The sequence below is a fragment of the Quercus suber genome, unplaced genomic scaffold (assembly GCF_002906115.3).
Source record: "Quercus suber isolate HL8 unplaced genomic scaffold, Cork oak 2.0 scaffold_217, whole genome shotgun sequence".
NCBI lineage: Eukaryota > Viridiplantae > Streptophyta > Magnoliopsida > Fagales > Fagaceae > Quercus > Quercus suber.
In genome coordinates, this window is record NW_027069675.1 from 664,892 (window position 1) to 681,920 (window position 17,029).

General features: G+C 38.5%; 1 protein-coding gene and 1 pseudogene across 1 annotated transcript; one reads left to right on the forward strand and one right to left on the reverse strand.

The window, feature by feature from the left end:
- Positions 1-10,223, reverse strand: part of LOC112006114 (ABC transporter G family member 38-like) — an 18,510-nt pseudogene extending 8,287 nt beyond the window's left edge.
- Positions 10,224-13,257: 3,034 nt separating this feature from the next.
- LOC112031158 (uncharacterized) lies at positions 13,258-14,373 on the forward strand. Its single transcript, XM_024063843.1, has 2 exons — positions 13,258-13,978; positions 14,063-14,373. Exons 1-2 carry the CDS (start codon positions 13,258-13,260, stop codon positions 14,371-14,373), a joined length of 1,032 nt encoding a protein of 343 aa, XP_023919611.1.
- Positions 14,374-17,029: the final 2,656 nt, after the last annotated feature.

A 17,029-nucleotide genomic window follows, 5' to 3' on the forward strand; every position in this document is an offset into this window, starting at 1 on the left:
TTTTGTTTTTTTTTTTTTTTTTTTTTTTTTGGGTTTGTAGGTGTGGGTACTGTGATCAGAGGCGGGCACGGATGGTGGTCACCGGCTTGGGAGGTGTCGCTGGCTTCTCTGTTGGCTTGGGGATGAAAAACTCGTGTGGGGCTGCGGGATATACGCGGATTGCAGGGGCTGGTTTGGGCTTGTTCAAGATTTCATGAGGCAAATACTTGAAAGGTAATGTCATTCTTGGCTGGTTTGCTCTTTTGACGGTTTGGCTTTCACGTGGTTGTCTACGGTTGTATTGAATGGATCGGAAGTTTGCTCTGATACCAAAACTGACGTAGGACAACCACAAAAACAATAGAATAAGAGGTAAAACCCTAGGAGTCAGCACCTAGGGGTTGCTTGGAGTCAGCACCAAGCAAACTGGAGTCGGCACCAGTAAAATAAAACACACGTTTTTTTTAATAATCATCAAAACTGTCTTACAATAACCCCAAAAAGTGTTTAAATAGCTAACATAAAGAAACCCTAAAGAAACCCTAATTATTAAATATTTGGGCTTGCTGAGACTCAAGCCCAATGATTAATAGGCCCTAGCCATAAGGCCACAGGTTAGACCATCTTCTTTCTCTTTAATGTGCGTGTAATTGGGGGCTTGTATCTTGTGTCCGCACCACATTGTAACTGAATATCTGATATCCTCAAAGGTCAGAGAAATAGGTGTGAATGGGAGAGGCATTCTGTTATTTCATACATAGTCTTAGTGATCACATTTTATAAGCATCATTTGGACAATCTCAACTCCAAGGGGCCATTTGATTCACCGAGTTATATTTTCTCACATGTTGTATTCTTGAAATTTCTGTATCTTGGAATCATAATATTGGTATTATAATATTTCTACATTTGGTTTGTTATATGCATATCTGTCAAATTCACAGGAATGTAAAAATTTTATGGTCATGTATTATTCTTGATATCATGAGACCTATGTCCCCAAAACTTGGAAAGTATTTTATTTATATATTGCTCAGCATTTCTAAGTTTAATGGCCTTACCTCTAATTTTGCTGGAGCTTGTTCCACTTTCTTGTGCCTTGGACACCTCAGTCTCACTTATTCTGTTAGTGTGCTTCTCCTCTGAAGTATTTTTTGACTGAGAAACCCCTTGAACCTTTCCATATTCTGTGAAGAGTCAAAACGGTTTAAATGGGATAGCAATATCAAAAAGTGGAAATAATAGGGTGTTAAAATAAGAGTGCTTACCATTAAGGTAAGCAAGAGCTAATGTGCAAATTCCATTCAATAAGAATATGTAACCAATCAATGCAAAAAGACCAATCCAAGGCCATTGCGGACTGGTAAACAGCCCTCTTGCTTTCAAGACTGATATTCCAAGAGCTTCCTCTGTTCCATTACGAACCTACATTTGGGTTTCACAACCAAACTTTAGACAAATCACGCTAGAATTGTCCTAGAAAAAACATTAACTTACTTACAAGAAAAGAAGGAATTCTTACATTTTTCCAAGACCTTCCGAGAAATTCATTTGCTGAAAGTGCATTTTGTGTGTACATCAAGGGAGATAACCAGAAACCCCAAATCAACCAATTTTGTGCGTAATCTAAATGAAACAAAGAGAGAACAACATTATGCCATCTTTCTATACAATTGTGCTAAGAGCATTCACATTAGTTCATATATAATAGAAAAATGTGTAAAATTTACACAATTTTACTTAAAAATAACCCACATCACTCCGTATATAATTGTGTAAATTTACAAATTTGTTACAGTATTCGTGTAAATTTATACTGATACTATTCACTTTGCATTTAGTTGTTTATTCATTTTTTTACGTATCTCAAAGATAAAAGAAAAGAGTGTATGGTGTTTGTTGCAAGTGAAGAAAGAGAAGGAATTAAAAAAATCAAGAAAATTAATATTTTAATAAAATATAGTGTAAAATAGATAATCTAATGTGCGGTGTTTGAAAAATGAATATGTAAAACAAAAAAGAAAAAAAAAAGTAGGTTTTTATATTAAAATATATAGAAAATTTTGCATAAGTTAAAGTGAATACTTTAAAGTTCTTTAGGAAAATGTCAGAATGGCATATTAAAGTATTAATACTTCGTGATATAGTGAATCCACTTAGCACTAGAAGGCATATGATTGCAAGGCTTCCTGCTGTGTTTGCAATAACATGGTCCCTAGAAAGTGCACCCATGCATCTGAAAAGTGCATATGACATCTGTGCATGCGCTGCAAGAAGGAGAAAATGTCTAAGCCACCTGAAGCAAAAGAAATGTAGAAGGGTTACTATACATAATCCATGAAAGGAAAATTGGTGTTTAGTGAGGATAATTGGTATTTTTTGTACTGACCTAATGCCACTAGGATCAAATCCTATTAGAAAATAAGTCGGGGCAACCCATAAGACAACGTCGATTAAAGACAAAGGAATTCCAAGAATGGCTACTGGCAATGAAAATGCCCATGAAGGATAGAAGAGGAGGTCTCTTTGCTTTTCGAACACAGGAAGTTTATCAATGGTTTGAGGAAGTTCGAATTGTGCAGCAAACATTATTGAAGATAGCCCAAAATAAAGAGCACCGAGATAGACTATTCCATCTTCTAGTGTATCATGATGCTTCTTGGCTTGCGCAAAGACAGTTGCCACGATCGATGATTGCAATAATTTCGAGCTGAAAATGAAGATTAAAAGTCATTGTGTCTGAAGTCTAAGTTACTGTTGAAGGGCATTAAACATGAATATTACTCACTTGAATTGCTCTGAATAGGTACATAGATACGCTCCTCTTCATCAGAATAACTTCTTTTGAGAAACAAGCTTTCATCAATTCTTTCATGTTGGCACCATATTTGAATCTTGTCAAAGCTGCAGGATGGCTCTTCGACCTTTTGAATGGGGTCGCAGGCTCACGTTGGATGGATCTTCCTACATGAAATGATTTGAAGGCCTCTGCAAATTTATTGACAGAAACATAGTGATAAGGCTGTTCTTCATTCACCCAATACTGTCTCTGATCCTTCCTTGATGTCACCTACCGACGGGGCGGAGGCACGTACAGCGGTGGCCCCCCCAAAATTTTAAAATTTTTTAAAATATATATATAATTATTTTTATGTTTTCAAAATTTAGTCTAAAAAATAAGAGTTGGCCCCACCTCCCAAAATATTTGAATTAGTCCAATAATGCTCTTAAAAAAAATAATTGGTTTAATAGTTACAAAGATATAACTTTATTTTTCGCAATTCTATTTTTTATTGTAAAACGTGCTTTTATATTTGTTAAATATTTGATATAATTTGGTATCAAACATGTTTAAATCTATATTTTTCAACCCGTTATGTGACGATTAACAAGTCATTGACTCATTAAAAAATTTTTGTCACTAAAACTACACATGAAATGTGTCTTTAGTTGCCATATAATGTGTTAAAGTAAGGTAGCTTTAAATATGTTTGGAACCTAACTTATTTCTCCAAGTTTTGGATTATTCATGTTTTTGAAAATTTCATTAGTTCAATTAAAAGATTTTTTACTTACTTTAGCATAAAATTTGATAATTTGTGTTTAAAATGAAACTTTTTAAGATTTTGACTATGAAAATGGAAAAAATGAATTTTTTATGAAAGATCGCCGTCAAAAATAATTTTGATTGAAAATACTAAAATCTTTTTTTTTTTTTTTTGTTGGGTGTGTGTATATATATAACTTATCAAATAAAAAAGTGTGTATATATATGTGTGTATATATAATAAAAAGCACGCGTGTGTGTATATATGTGTGTGTGTGGGTGTGAAAGTTGTCTTGATAAATATATTAACGTTGCAACTTGGCCCCCCAAACAAAAATTCCTGGCTCTGCCCTTGCCTACCGTGTGTACAAAAGATTGCAATCCAAGTGACAAGTTTGAGACTTGGAAAACTGTCACAATGAATGGATTCGATACAATTGTTATTTTTTCACATTCGAAAGGGATAAGGATCAGTTTGAAAACTTACTTCCTGTAGGTATTCGGCAATGGCTTTTCTCTCAGGACATCCGAATCCCATGTGTTGTGAAGATAGCACCCCAGGACTCCAATCAATAACAGTAAATAAGCGGAAATAAAATAACAAGCACACACAAAGAACACAAGAATTTACGTGGTTCGGCAAACTGCCTACCTCCACGGAGACGACGGAGAAATTTCACTATAAAAAATAGGGAGATACAATAGTGCACAATAACACTCTCAAGAAACCCAAATCCCAATTACACCCTAGCACTCTCTCACAGAAACAATAAGAATAGAAGCTGGCTGCCTCTCTTTTCTCTATTTTCTTTCATGCGGCTGCTCACTAGGTTAATTGGAATTCTCTAATTCTCTCTTCCCCTCAACACCCTTAATATATCTATATATATATATATATACATATATTATAGGTTGGCTGTACTAGGAATTAAATTCCTAGTTAAATTTGGTTTCCTAATACTACTTGACTTGGGCTTGTGGCAATTCAAGCCACACACACGGCCCACTTCAACAAATCTCCACCTTGGCTTGAATTGATCAAGCTACACGAGCAAACTCCTCCATCGCCTCCACCTTAGCCCTTAAGGGCTTACAAGCTGCAAACACCAACCAAGTCCAAGTAGCTCTTGAACTTGTCTGTTGGAATTGGCTTTATCAACATACTAGATGATTCCCAAATCTTATTCTTCTGTAGTGACCCCATCTCTTCTACATCCTCGTAAGACAATGGATCTCCACTGCTAGTTATGAGAGCAAAGCTAACCATATCTTCAAAGCCATATCTCTGTGGTGCTTTGTGAACCCGCTTCTCTCTACCTTTAGCGATTGAATAAGACTCTTCTTGTTGCTGCTGTGGATCAATCTCAGCATCACCCTTATCACTGGATGAACTATTCTCGTCAAACTCCACCTCAACAGTTAATTTCTCCTGTGGACTATCATCACATGTCTCTGCTTCATTCTGTTTCAACATAAAGGCTTCATCAAATATGACATCTCTGCTGGTCACCGTTTTCTTTGAGATTGGATCCCAAAGCCTATAGCCTTTAACACCTTTTTCAAAACCAAGAAATACACATTTTCTTGACTTCGAATCCAATTTAGAACGCTCTCCACTCTGCACATGCACATAAGCTGGACAACCAAAGATTTTTAGACTCGAATAATCAACTGGTCTACCTGACCAAACCTCTTCTGGAATCTTGAAATCTATGGCTAATGATGGAGATCTATTAATAACGAAGCTTGCTGTGTTAACTGTCTCTGCCCAGAACACCTTAGGCAACCCTGCATTTAATCTCATGCATCTGGCTCTTTCTGCTAAGGTTCTGTTCATTCTCTCTGCAACCCCATTCTGCTGTGGAGTTCCTTTAACTGTGAAGTGACGAGTAATGCCTTCTAATTCACAAAATTTTATGAATTCTTTATCTCTATACTCTAGTCCATTATCTGTTCTAAGGTATTTTATTTTCCTGCCAGTCTGATTCTCAACCTGTGCTTTCCACTTTTTAAATATGTCAAACACATTAGACTTATGCTTCATAAAATAAATCCATACCTTTCTAGAGTAGTCATCAATGAAACTGACAAAATACTGAGCACCGCTATGAGAAGAAACTGATACTGGACCCCAAACGTCTGAATGAATGTAATCAAGAACACCCTTACTTGTATGAGAACCTGTCTTGAAACTGACTCTATGCTGCTTCCCATACACACAATACTTGCAGAAGTCTAGCTTGCATGTCTTCACCCCTTTCAATAAATTTCTCTTATGCAGCTCTAACATACCACGTTCACCAATATGGCCAAGTCTCATATGCCATAATTTTGTGTCATCAGTGCTGGACTCTATCGGAGTGGTGACTGCAACTCTTCCTACAACTGTGTTCCCAATCAATCTGTAAAGCGTGCTTACTTTCTGTCCTTTCATCACCATCAAAGCACCTTTGGTAATCTTCATGATTCCACCCTTTGATGAGTATGAATAGCCCAAATCATCCAATACTCCTAAAGAAATCAAATTCTTTCTAAGATCTGGAACATGTCTGACATTACTAAGAACTCTCACAACTCCATCAAACATCTTGATCTTCACGGTACCAATCCCAATAACCGGGCATGTAGCATCATTATCCATTTGGACCATACCACCATTGTAAGGCTTATACATGACAAACCAATCTTTCTTTGGAGTCATATGATAAGAGCATGCTGAATCTAAAACCCAAGATTCCAATAGAACGTTGTTACTTGATGAAACTGAAAGTAAATCTGCACCAGCTTCACTGTCATCTGATGTTTCTTCAGCAACACTAGCTGATTCTAGGGGCTTCTTTCCATTCTTCTTCTCCTCTAAATGCTCTTTCAACTCTTTACATTGATTCTTGTAGTGTCCTTTCTTGTGACAATAAAAGCACTCTACATCTTTCTTTGCACGTGATTTAGACTGTGATCTGTTCCTGTTGGAGTTCCGTCCTCTTGACCTGCTTCTACCTCTATTGCTTGACTCAGACTTTACAATAAGTCCATCAGCCTGAGAACCATCACCATCTTGCTTCATCTTTATGTGTGACAAGAGAGCACTAGTCACCTCCTCGAGTACTATAGTCTCTTTCCCGTACATCAACGTAGTCACTAGATAATCAAAAGAAGTAGGAAGCGACGCTAACAAGAGTAATGATTTATCTTCATCCTCATAATTCACCCCAAAACTTGACAGTTGGGTGTTCAACATATTAAATGTGTTGAGATGCTCCAACAGATCTGAACCCTCCTTCTTATGCAAACTATACAGTTGCTTTTTCACGTACAACTTGTTCGTCAAGTTCTTTCTCATATAAAGACTTTCTAGTTTTTTCCAAACCTCCTTTGCGGTCTTTGCTTCTAGGATGTTGTGAATGACCTCATCACCTAGGTTTAGACGAATAGCGCTAGCTGCTTTCTCATCCATCTCTACCCATTCTACATCCTTCATCGTTTCCGGTTTCTTCTCCTTCCCAAACAAGGCCTTATGAACTCCTTGTTGAATTAGGAGATCTTTCATCCGCCTTTGCCAAAGAGAAAACTTTCCCTTGCCACAAAACTTCTCTACATCATACTTTGTGCTTGACATCTTTACTGTGTTCAAAGGATTGAATCCTAACCTTAGCTCTGATACCACTTGTTGTGAAGATAGCATCCCAGGACTCCAATCAATAACAGTAAATAAGCGGAAATAAAATAACAAGCACACACAAAGAACACAAGAATTTACGTGGTTCGGCAAACTGCCTACCTCCACGGAGACGACGGAGAAATTTCACTATAAAAAATAGGGAGATACAATAGTGCACAATAACACTCTCAAGAAACCCAAATCCCAATTACACCCTAGCACTCTCTCACAGAAACAATAAGAATAGAAGCTGTCTGCCTCTCTTTTCTCTATTTTCTTTCATGCGGCTGCTCACTAGGTTAATTGGAATTCTCTAATTCTCTCTTCCCCTCAACACCCTTAATATATCTATATATATATATATATACATATATTATAGGTTGGCTGTACTAGGAATTAAATTCCTAGTTAAATTTGGTTTCCTAATACTACTTGACTTGGGCTTGTGGCAATTCAAGCCACACACACGGCCCACTTCAACACCATGGATTCAAAAAACTCTAGAACACATTCACGGGGTCCCTGGTATACAATTTGTCCCCCTGAAAGAAGAATAATGTCATCAAAGAGCTCATAAGTTTCTGGTGGAGGCTGCAGAAGACAGATAAGAGCAGACTTGTTGAAGATGTGAATTGACTGCCTGATTGAATTAATGATCTGAAACGTGGTTGAACTGTCAAGACCATTAGATATATTGTCCATAAAAAACGCATTCGAAGGACCAACCAGCATCTCCCCTGCGTTAATCCAAGTTAGTCAAAAACGTTTCTATCAAAGAAAGAAAAAAAAAGATTCAAAATTTAGATTAGATATTCTGAAATCAAAGATTTCACAATTGCTAAGCTGGGTTTTCCTCGTATATATGTCAATCTACCTGTAGTAACACGTTTCTTTTGTCCTCCTGATATGCCCCTTATCATTTCATTCCCTACAATTGTATCGGCACACACGTCTAGTCCTAAAATCTGTGCATAAATACAAAGATTAAGACATAAATTAATTCAACTTTATTTAAAAATTGGATTACTCCCTTAGGCCTATTTACTGGGTCTCATAAGCATAGATTGTGTCCTGGAATATACCTTAAGAACGTAGTCTGTGACTATGTCTTCCTCGTGTTCTTTCAAAACTGACAGCTATATTAAAAAGTACAAAATGTATTATGAAAATAAAAACCCCTTTGGCATGAACACATGCATAACTCATTGTGACAAGTTGTATAAAACTCTAGCTTCTTGCCTTCATCAACGCATCAATAAAGGGATCTGGCTTTATATTTAGTTCCTTCTCTCTTCTCAAAAGCTCCACAAGCATCTCTAAAGCAGTCAATAGAACCAGAATTAAAAATTAAAAAAGAAAGGCAAAAGTTTATGTAAAGCTTATTTCATTATATATAATCTATAGTGTTGTAACTTACCATAGCCAGTACCAACTCCTTGACATTTAGCAGAGAAGGTTAAGGTTTCTCTAACTGTTAACAAAGGAATATGAATATCATACTGGCTGATATAAGGCGAAGTCCTCTGGGGTACAAACTCGTGCATCTCATGGCCATTATATGTCACTTTCCTTGAAAACTAGGATTCCAAAAGAAATTACAATTAAGAGTTTGAATAATATTATAGACAATTCCAGGAATGTTTAGTTATTTACTCATATTAGACTAAAACATAGGCAATAAAACTAAGAGCTTAAGTATAACTTCTTTACTTTTATTTTCGAGTCAAGTTGTCCAGACAAAGCTTTTAGTAAGGTAGACTTCCCTGAGCCTGGTGTCCTAAAAGCAGAGCCAATCTGAAATGCACTTCAAGAAGTTAAAAAAAGTTATTATGAATCTATGAAGCCCAAAACCTATAATGTTGTACACGAAAAATGAACAAAGGAATGGATAAGCGTGACACTTTCTTTGTTACGATGAAAACCTTGTGTAAGATAGTTTTTTTTTTTTGTGTTTAGTAGTATAAAAAAAAATGAATCAAAGGAAAACTATTTTTGATCAACAAAAAAAGAATAACTTATTTTAGAGATTGTTTTCCACTAATTTTTTTGGAAAACAACTCTCACATCAAGCTAAATAAAGGAAGTTAAAATATATATTTTTGTAACTCATTTAAGGTTGCTACTAAACATAAGATAAGAAATTGAGATAATTTTATAGAAATTTTTTTTTTTTAAATGACTCATTTTTTAGGAAACATTATCGCCAAATCAAATAGAGCCTTAGTGACTCAAATATAACCTTCATCTTTTACCTGCCAGGTTTGATAATTCCACTAACATTGCTAAGAGTCGAGAACTTTGCCTTTCGATTACGAACAAGATGGAGGTAATCTGCTATACCCTTTAAGACAGAGAAGTCATGATACAAATATAGTCTCAAGTGCAAAGGTAAAATTACCAGTTCATATTTCTTCCCGTTTAATGCCAGATACCTCTGTAATATTTAAAAAGTAGTTGAAGACCGAGGGTAAAGCTCTGCTGCCCACATAACCTTCTGCTTCAACAGTCAGATTCTCGAATCGAATTTCTATTGTTGGTAGATTGAGAGAAACTCAAATTTTTGGTGATTACCAATCAAATGAAACACTTGTCAATGTGAGCCACAAAAATATATGCTTCATTTGGTTGATAAGTATAAGAAAAGGCAAAACATAATATTGTAAAACAAACATGAAAAAGATAACAATGTTATAGAAAACTAAAATGACATTTTTTGTAACCAAAATTTTCTCAATGAAAAAGGTTTTCCCACCCGCCAATTCTCTTCTTGAGCTTCTTTAAGTACTCTTCATTTTGATCAACATTACTGAACACCCTGTCCAACAGCTCCCTTTTTTCTTGAATCCGAAGCATCTTAAGATCGATTTCTTTAAAGTCCCCAGTAACTCCATGTAGAAGACCTTTACGTGCCCGGTCATACGTTGGAAGCTTTTCAAGTGCAGCCCGTTCGAGAGCCTGTTCATCATCTTCTTGAAATGTATCTCTACTAGTACAAGTGCTAGTCACATTTGAATGTGACCTATAGTGTCCAAACTCCATTGTTTTAGAATATATCACTCATTAGAGCAACAAATATAAGCACAAAAAGAAGTGGACACCCAGACACTATCTCACTATAGAAAAATTTATAAATTCCAAAGCTTTGGAGTTTGGAGATACTGATATTATTGATTTGCCAAGAAAAAGGGAGGTTGGTGGGTTTAATGAAAGAAGACCTAAGTAAAATCTTGCAGAAATTTTGGAATAAAAATTAACTGTTCCAAGTGTTCATTTTTGTACTCCACCGATCAATGTTTGTCATACCTTTTCTTTTTTTTCATTACAAAGTAATCAAAATTGAAAATGGAAAAATCAAACCATGATATATTGCAATCATGGAGCATGAAATGAAAATTAAAACATAGGAAGCACAAACTCGAACACGGTATGTATATGAAATGGCGATATGGTAATTTTTGAAAAATTAAGATAAGATATGGCAGGGATACATATATTAATTAATTATTAAATATATTTTTATTTAGATTTTTTGTATATTGTTAAGCATTTATTTTTCATATATTAGTAAATAAATATCAATTTAAGAGTAATAATGGATAATAAAGTGAATTTATGCTTATTAAATGATGTTTAGAATACAAATAATTTCAAATTAAAGTCTAATCCATTAAATGCTAACAGGCCCATCATTTATTAATAACCAATGTTATAATTTTTAACAATTAAAAAGATTAAACAAAGAATTAAAGCTTAGTAAAATAATTCCCCAAAAAAATTTATTATTTTTTGGGTGGACTCGTAGGGAGTCATGTTCGAGGCATGTCTTATGTCCGACACAGACACACAGCCCATTCTGTCGTGTTTATACTTCCTAGATTAAAACTTAAAAGTAGGACAATGGTATCGTTTCTCTCTCTCATAGGACAATGACACCATCTCTCTCTCTCGAAGAGCAAGACGAGTTGGCATGAAGCAATAAGAAAGTTAAAGATGTGAGCTTTGCAGGCTTCCAAGGAGGTCTAGACTCGGGATCTTCATCTCCATGCCGTGGTCAGGGGTCATGGAGCAGGGCCATATCCTTCAAGGATAAGCTTGTTGGTGAAATACCTGGTGCCTTCACCCAGGCTTTTAATTTTGGTGATTGTATGGAAGACGATGAAGAATCAGATAAGGAAGTAGAGGTGCTCTATGAAGGACTAGCTGCTGTCAAGTTCTCTAAAGAATTCAAGCAGCACATTCGCACTCCATGGTCCAAAGCAATCATTGTCAAGGTCTTTGGTAGGACAGTTGGGTTCAGTTTTCTACACAGTAGACTACTATCCATGTGGAAACCTACTGGTAGACTGGACTGTGTGGGTTTGGGGCTTGGCTTTTTCCTTGTGAGGTTGTCATTGAAAGAAGATTATGAAAATATCCTTAGGAAGGGTCCTTGGTTTATTGGTGAGCACTTCCTCTCCATTAGGCCATGGGAGGCGAATTTCCGACCAGCATCAGCAAGTGTTTCCTCGATAGCAGTCTGGATAAGACTCAATGAACTTCCAATTGAGTACTACAATGTGGAAGCTCTTCTCCAGATTGGGAAATCCGTTGGCAATGTTCTAAGAATAGATACTCACACTGCTTTTGAAGCTAAAGGAAGGTTTGCTAGACTTTGCGTTCATATTGATATTGACAAGCCTTTGATCACAACAATATTAATTGGTAAGTTTGAACAGCCGGTTTGCTATGAGGGTGTACAAAAATTGTGCTTCTCTTGTGGAAGAATGGGTCACCGGAGGGAAAATTGCCTATACACGATTCGCCAATGTTCTCAGGTGCATGAGGTGGAAACGGTGGCTGTTGAGGACAAAGGAGAGCAGTCACGCAAAGAGTATGGTTTGGATAATGCCAAGACGGTGAGGGGTCCACCAAGGGCGTGCAAGAGGATGTGCAAGAGGTTACTAAGGACACCATGTATGGGCTGTGGGTAGTGGTTGGCAGGAGAAAGAATGGGACAAAAACCCAAAGAAGTGGAAGGACCCCTTCTGGTAGTGCCAACGGCCATTTGGGACAGATGCAAGAAATTTGTGGGAATGGAGTCAGTGCCAATATGGGCCTATGCAAGGTGGAGCCCAACAATGGGCCTAGCAGAGAAGCCAAACGAAAGCTGTCATCTTTGAAAGTAATTAACAAAGCCCAATTGGTGAGCTCCCTTCAAACCATACGGACTGACCAAACTCCAACGGATGTAAGCCTAAAGACGTTAGACGTGGCTAATATGGACGTTCGGGCTGGAAATGAAGCGGTGCAGGTCAAACCCAATCATAGAGCGTTAGTTAAGGCCAAGAAGGTTCTTGCTCGTGCCAAGGCATCCCAAGTCTCTGCAATAGGCGCCGCAGAGAGAGAACAGAGCAGCTCCTCCATTGTGCACGCCCAAAAGGAAAAATTGAATCCTATCTCTAGTGGTGACCAAGTGACCTGTGATGGAGGAGGCAAGCCAAGATCAAGTAGAGAGTCAAAATCGAGATCTACTTCACAGCTTCAGCTCTCAAGCATGCCGTGGCCAGAGGTGGGGTACAAATTTGGAGAGGGTAGTAGTGGAAAATCCAAAGGTGGTGATAGCAAAAATTTGTGCAAATTTGGTGCGAGCCATGGGGTGGTTCAACAGCAATTTACGAAGGGCATGGAAGTGGATATTCCCTTTGATAGCAGAGAGGGTAAGGAGTGGAGTTATGACAGTGATAGATCCGATGTGGGTAAAGGCGGGGAAGTCATGGTGGCTACTCGTGGCGGATGCGCCGTTGATGGAGGAGGAACGGCGAATGATTTGGGGAGCACTGCCACTGATATCAACAGTGCTTGTGATGCTCAGAAATACCACGGAGCAAATTCAAGTCTTTCAGCCAAGTGTGATGTTCAGTTTGCTTGTAATGTCTCAGGAGATGGAGAGGGGCGTGATTTAGCACAATTTAACGCTGATCCCAAGGGAAGGACAGTCTCTGGATATGCTGAAGTGGATTGGATGGAATTTAAGGGAGAAGGCGAAGTCGATGCCTCCTGCTAACAAGTGCCCACACCTTATCACCAGTTTATAATGAATATCATAGTATGGAATCGTAGGGGCACGTTGAAGCCCTCCTTTCAGAGTCATATTCAAGAGCTGGTCCGTAATCATAATCCAACAATGCTAGTGGTCATGGAAACTAGGGTGGGTGGTGACAGGGCGAGAGAGATAACAGACAGATTGCCCTTTGATGGTGTCGTTCATACAGACACTATTGGATACGCTGGCGGGTTGTGGCTGCTTTGGAACTCAGATAGAGTGGAGATTACTCTGCTCACGAGCACGGAGCAGGAGATTCATGTGATGGTTAAGGTAAGAAACTCTAACCTGGACTGGTTATTTACTGCAGTATATGCTAGTCTTAGGAGTGTTGAAAGGCACATTTTATGGAATAATCTTAATAATGTTGCTGAACTTCATAATATGCCTTGGGTCCTAGCCGGGGATTTTAATGAGCCTCTTCAGGCAGAAGATAAATTTGAGGGAAGGGCTGCTAGTGTAAATAGATCCTTGATGTTTAAGGAGTGTTTAGACAAGTGCAGCATGATTGGCATTGGGTTTTCGGGGTCTCGGTTTACATGGACTAATAGGAGGGAAGTGCAAGCTCTTATTCAGGAACGAATTGATAGAGTCTTCGTTAATCCTAGTTGGTGTCTTTTATATCCTGAAGCCAGAGTTGTGCACCTCACTAGGTGTCATTCAGATCATTGCCCGGTTATGCTTCAAGTTCTTCCTAATGTCCAAAAGCGAGGTAATAGGCCTTTTAAATTCCAGACCTGCTGGTTGTCGGACCCCACTTTCCCTCATGTTGTTAACTAGGCTTGAAGGCATTCAGATGCACTTGAAGAGGCTATAAAGCACTTCAGAAGGGATGCCACCAATTGGAACAAGGTGCAGTTTGGTAATATTTTTGCTAGGAAGAAAAACATCATGGCAAGGCTAAATGGTATTCAGCGTACTTTGTCAATTAGGCCATCCAATTTTCTTTTGAATTTGGAGAATGCACTTCTGAAGAAGCTTGATATGGTGCTGAATCAGGAGGAGGAGCTTTGGGCTCTTAAGTCGAGAGTCAATTGGATGATACAAGGTGATAGGAACACTGCCTTTTATCATGTATCAACCTTAGTTAGGAGAAAGAGAAACTAGATTGTGGCAATTAAAGATGCTATGGGGGAGTGGTTGTCGGAAGAGGATGAAGTTAAGGAGTTTGTAAGGAATGGATTTAATGAAGTCTACACCACCTCGCTGCTTAGTACAAACAGGGCAGCACCCGAAAGGTCTCAATGGCAAGCCAGCTTAACTGAGGAAGAGAAAACCAGCATTAGTGGAGCTGCTACAGAGGATGAGGTTAAAGCAGTTTTATGGTCTCTTAAAGCCTTTAAAGCATTGGGGCCAGATGGGCTACATGCAGGATTTTTTCAGAGATTCTGGTTGATTGTAGGCAAGTCTGTTATTGAGGAAGTAAAGAAGGTATTTTTTGAGAGAAGAGTTCCAGAATACTTAAACAGCACCCATATTGCTATTATACCTAAGATTTAAGAGCCGGAAACCCTAGGAAATTACAGACCTATAAGCTTGTGCAACACCGGATACAAGATTGTAACTAAGATCATTGTTGCTAGATTGAGACCTTATTTGGATAAGCTAATCTCTCCTCTTTAAGCAGCGTTTGTTCCGGGTAGGAAGGGAGTTGATAATGCCATAATAGCGCAGGAAGTTATTCATACGCTAAGTAAGAAGAGAGGGAGAGTTGGGTATATGGCATTGAAGATTGATTTGGAGAAGGCATATGACAAGCTAGAATGGAGTTTCATAAGGGAAACTCTTATTAGAGTTAACCTCCCTTCGGATCTCATTGACATCATTATGAGTTGTGTCTCAACAGTATCAACGTCGGTGCTATTTAATGGCGAAGCTCTTAACCCGATATAATCCTCAAGAGGGATAAGGCAAGGAGATCCCTTATCACCTTACCTTTTCATTTTATGCATGGATTTCCTTGGCCAACTAATTGAAGAGAAATGCAGTCAAAACCTTTGGTAGCCTATTAAGGCCTCTCGAAATAGTCTGGCCTTTTCTCATTTGTTGTTTGCGGATGATCTTGTTTTCTTTACAAAAGCGGACTATATAAATTGTTCAGCCATTAGAGATGTCCTCGATGAGTTCTGTGCCTTGTCGGGCCAAACAGTGAGTGAGGCGAAATCTAGAGTCTATTTTTCACCTAATGTTGATAGAGATACTAGAGAATCGCTTTGTGATATTCTCGGATTTGCTTCCACTCCAAAACTTGGTAAGTACCTTGGATTTCCTATCAAGCAGCCCGAAACGTCTCCTCAAGACTACAATTTCATCTTGGATAGGGTGAAGCAAAAACTAGCGGGTTGGAAAGCAAATATGCTTTCATTGGCTGGTCGATCAGTTCTTATACAAGCCTTTTCAGCCACGATACCTGCCTATGTTATGCATTGTACACAACTTCTTGGGAAAATACTTGAAGGCATTGACTGAGTTAATCAAAATTTCCTATGGGGCTCCTCGGATTCAGTCAGGAAGATGCACTGGATTGGGTGGAAAAATGTGACCAAACCTAAAGAGGAAGGAGGTCTTGGACTGCAAACAGTGAAGGGGCGGAATATTGCACTGTTGGCAAAGCTAAATTGGAGGCTGGCTACAGAAAAAGAAGCTTTATGGGTTAAAGTGTTAAGGTAGAAATATTGTAATCAGCAAAGGATGAATGCAGCCAATGTGGATAGGTTGCCATGCTCTCATATTTGGGCTGCAGTTAAAAAAGGGAAGGAAGTGTTTAACAAAGAAAGCATGTGGACAGTTGGGAGGGAGAGTAATTTGAGCCTTTGGTCAGGGAATTGGATAAAAAAGGGCCCCTTCAGCAACAAATTCAGGGGTCTTTAACTCAGGAAGCATCTCAGTGGGTAGTGAAAGATATTATGGTGGATTCGGGTTGGGATTGGGATCGAATTCCATTTGAGCTCCCTATGGATATCAAGCTGATGATTCAAGCTACTCCTATAGCTATGACAGGTAAAGGTAAGGACAGGTTAGTATGGATGGAGAATCCAAGGGGTGTTTTTGATCTCAAAAGTGCCTATAGTATTGTTGATAACTCTGATTCTGGTCCTCCTTTTGCTGTGGGTTGGATATGGAAAGCTAAAACCCTCCCAAAAATAAAGACATTCCTTTGGAGGTGTGCCCATGAAAGTATTGGAGTTAAGGCATGTCTGGTCAGAAGAGGATTGGGTGATAAAGAGATTTGTCCTATCTGCAGAGTGGAGGTGGAATCAATTATGCATGCCCTTAGAGATTGTGGCTGGGCTAAGGCCGTTTGGATGCAGTTGGGTGTTGATAGCACTAGCCAGGCCTTTTGGATGACAGATTTGCAAGAGTGGCTTACGTGGAATGGGAAGATGAACCGTAGCTTACTTCCTGGTCAACCCCCATGGAAGATGATCTATCCTTTTGTAATTTGGAATATATGGAAAAGTAGGAATAATGTTGTGTTTAATAGGAAGAATCCCAATCCAAGGCTGGCAGCAAACATCATTGCGCAAACCAGGAAGTTTATGTATTGTGTGTGCTCAAATAAAGGTCCAAACCGTTACATTGTGAAGGAAGTTAGGTGGGAAAAACCACCAGAAGGGTGGAGCAAACTGAACACAGATGGTTCAGTCTTGGGCAGCACGGGTCTAGCTAGATGTGGGGGTATTGTGAGGAACAATCAAGGTGGCTGGGTTGTTGGGTTTTCTAGACGTATTGGGTTATTTAATAGCTTTGTGGCTGAGTTGTG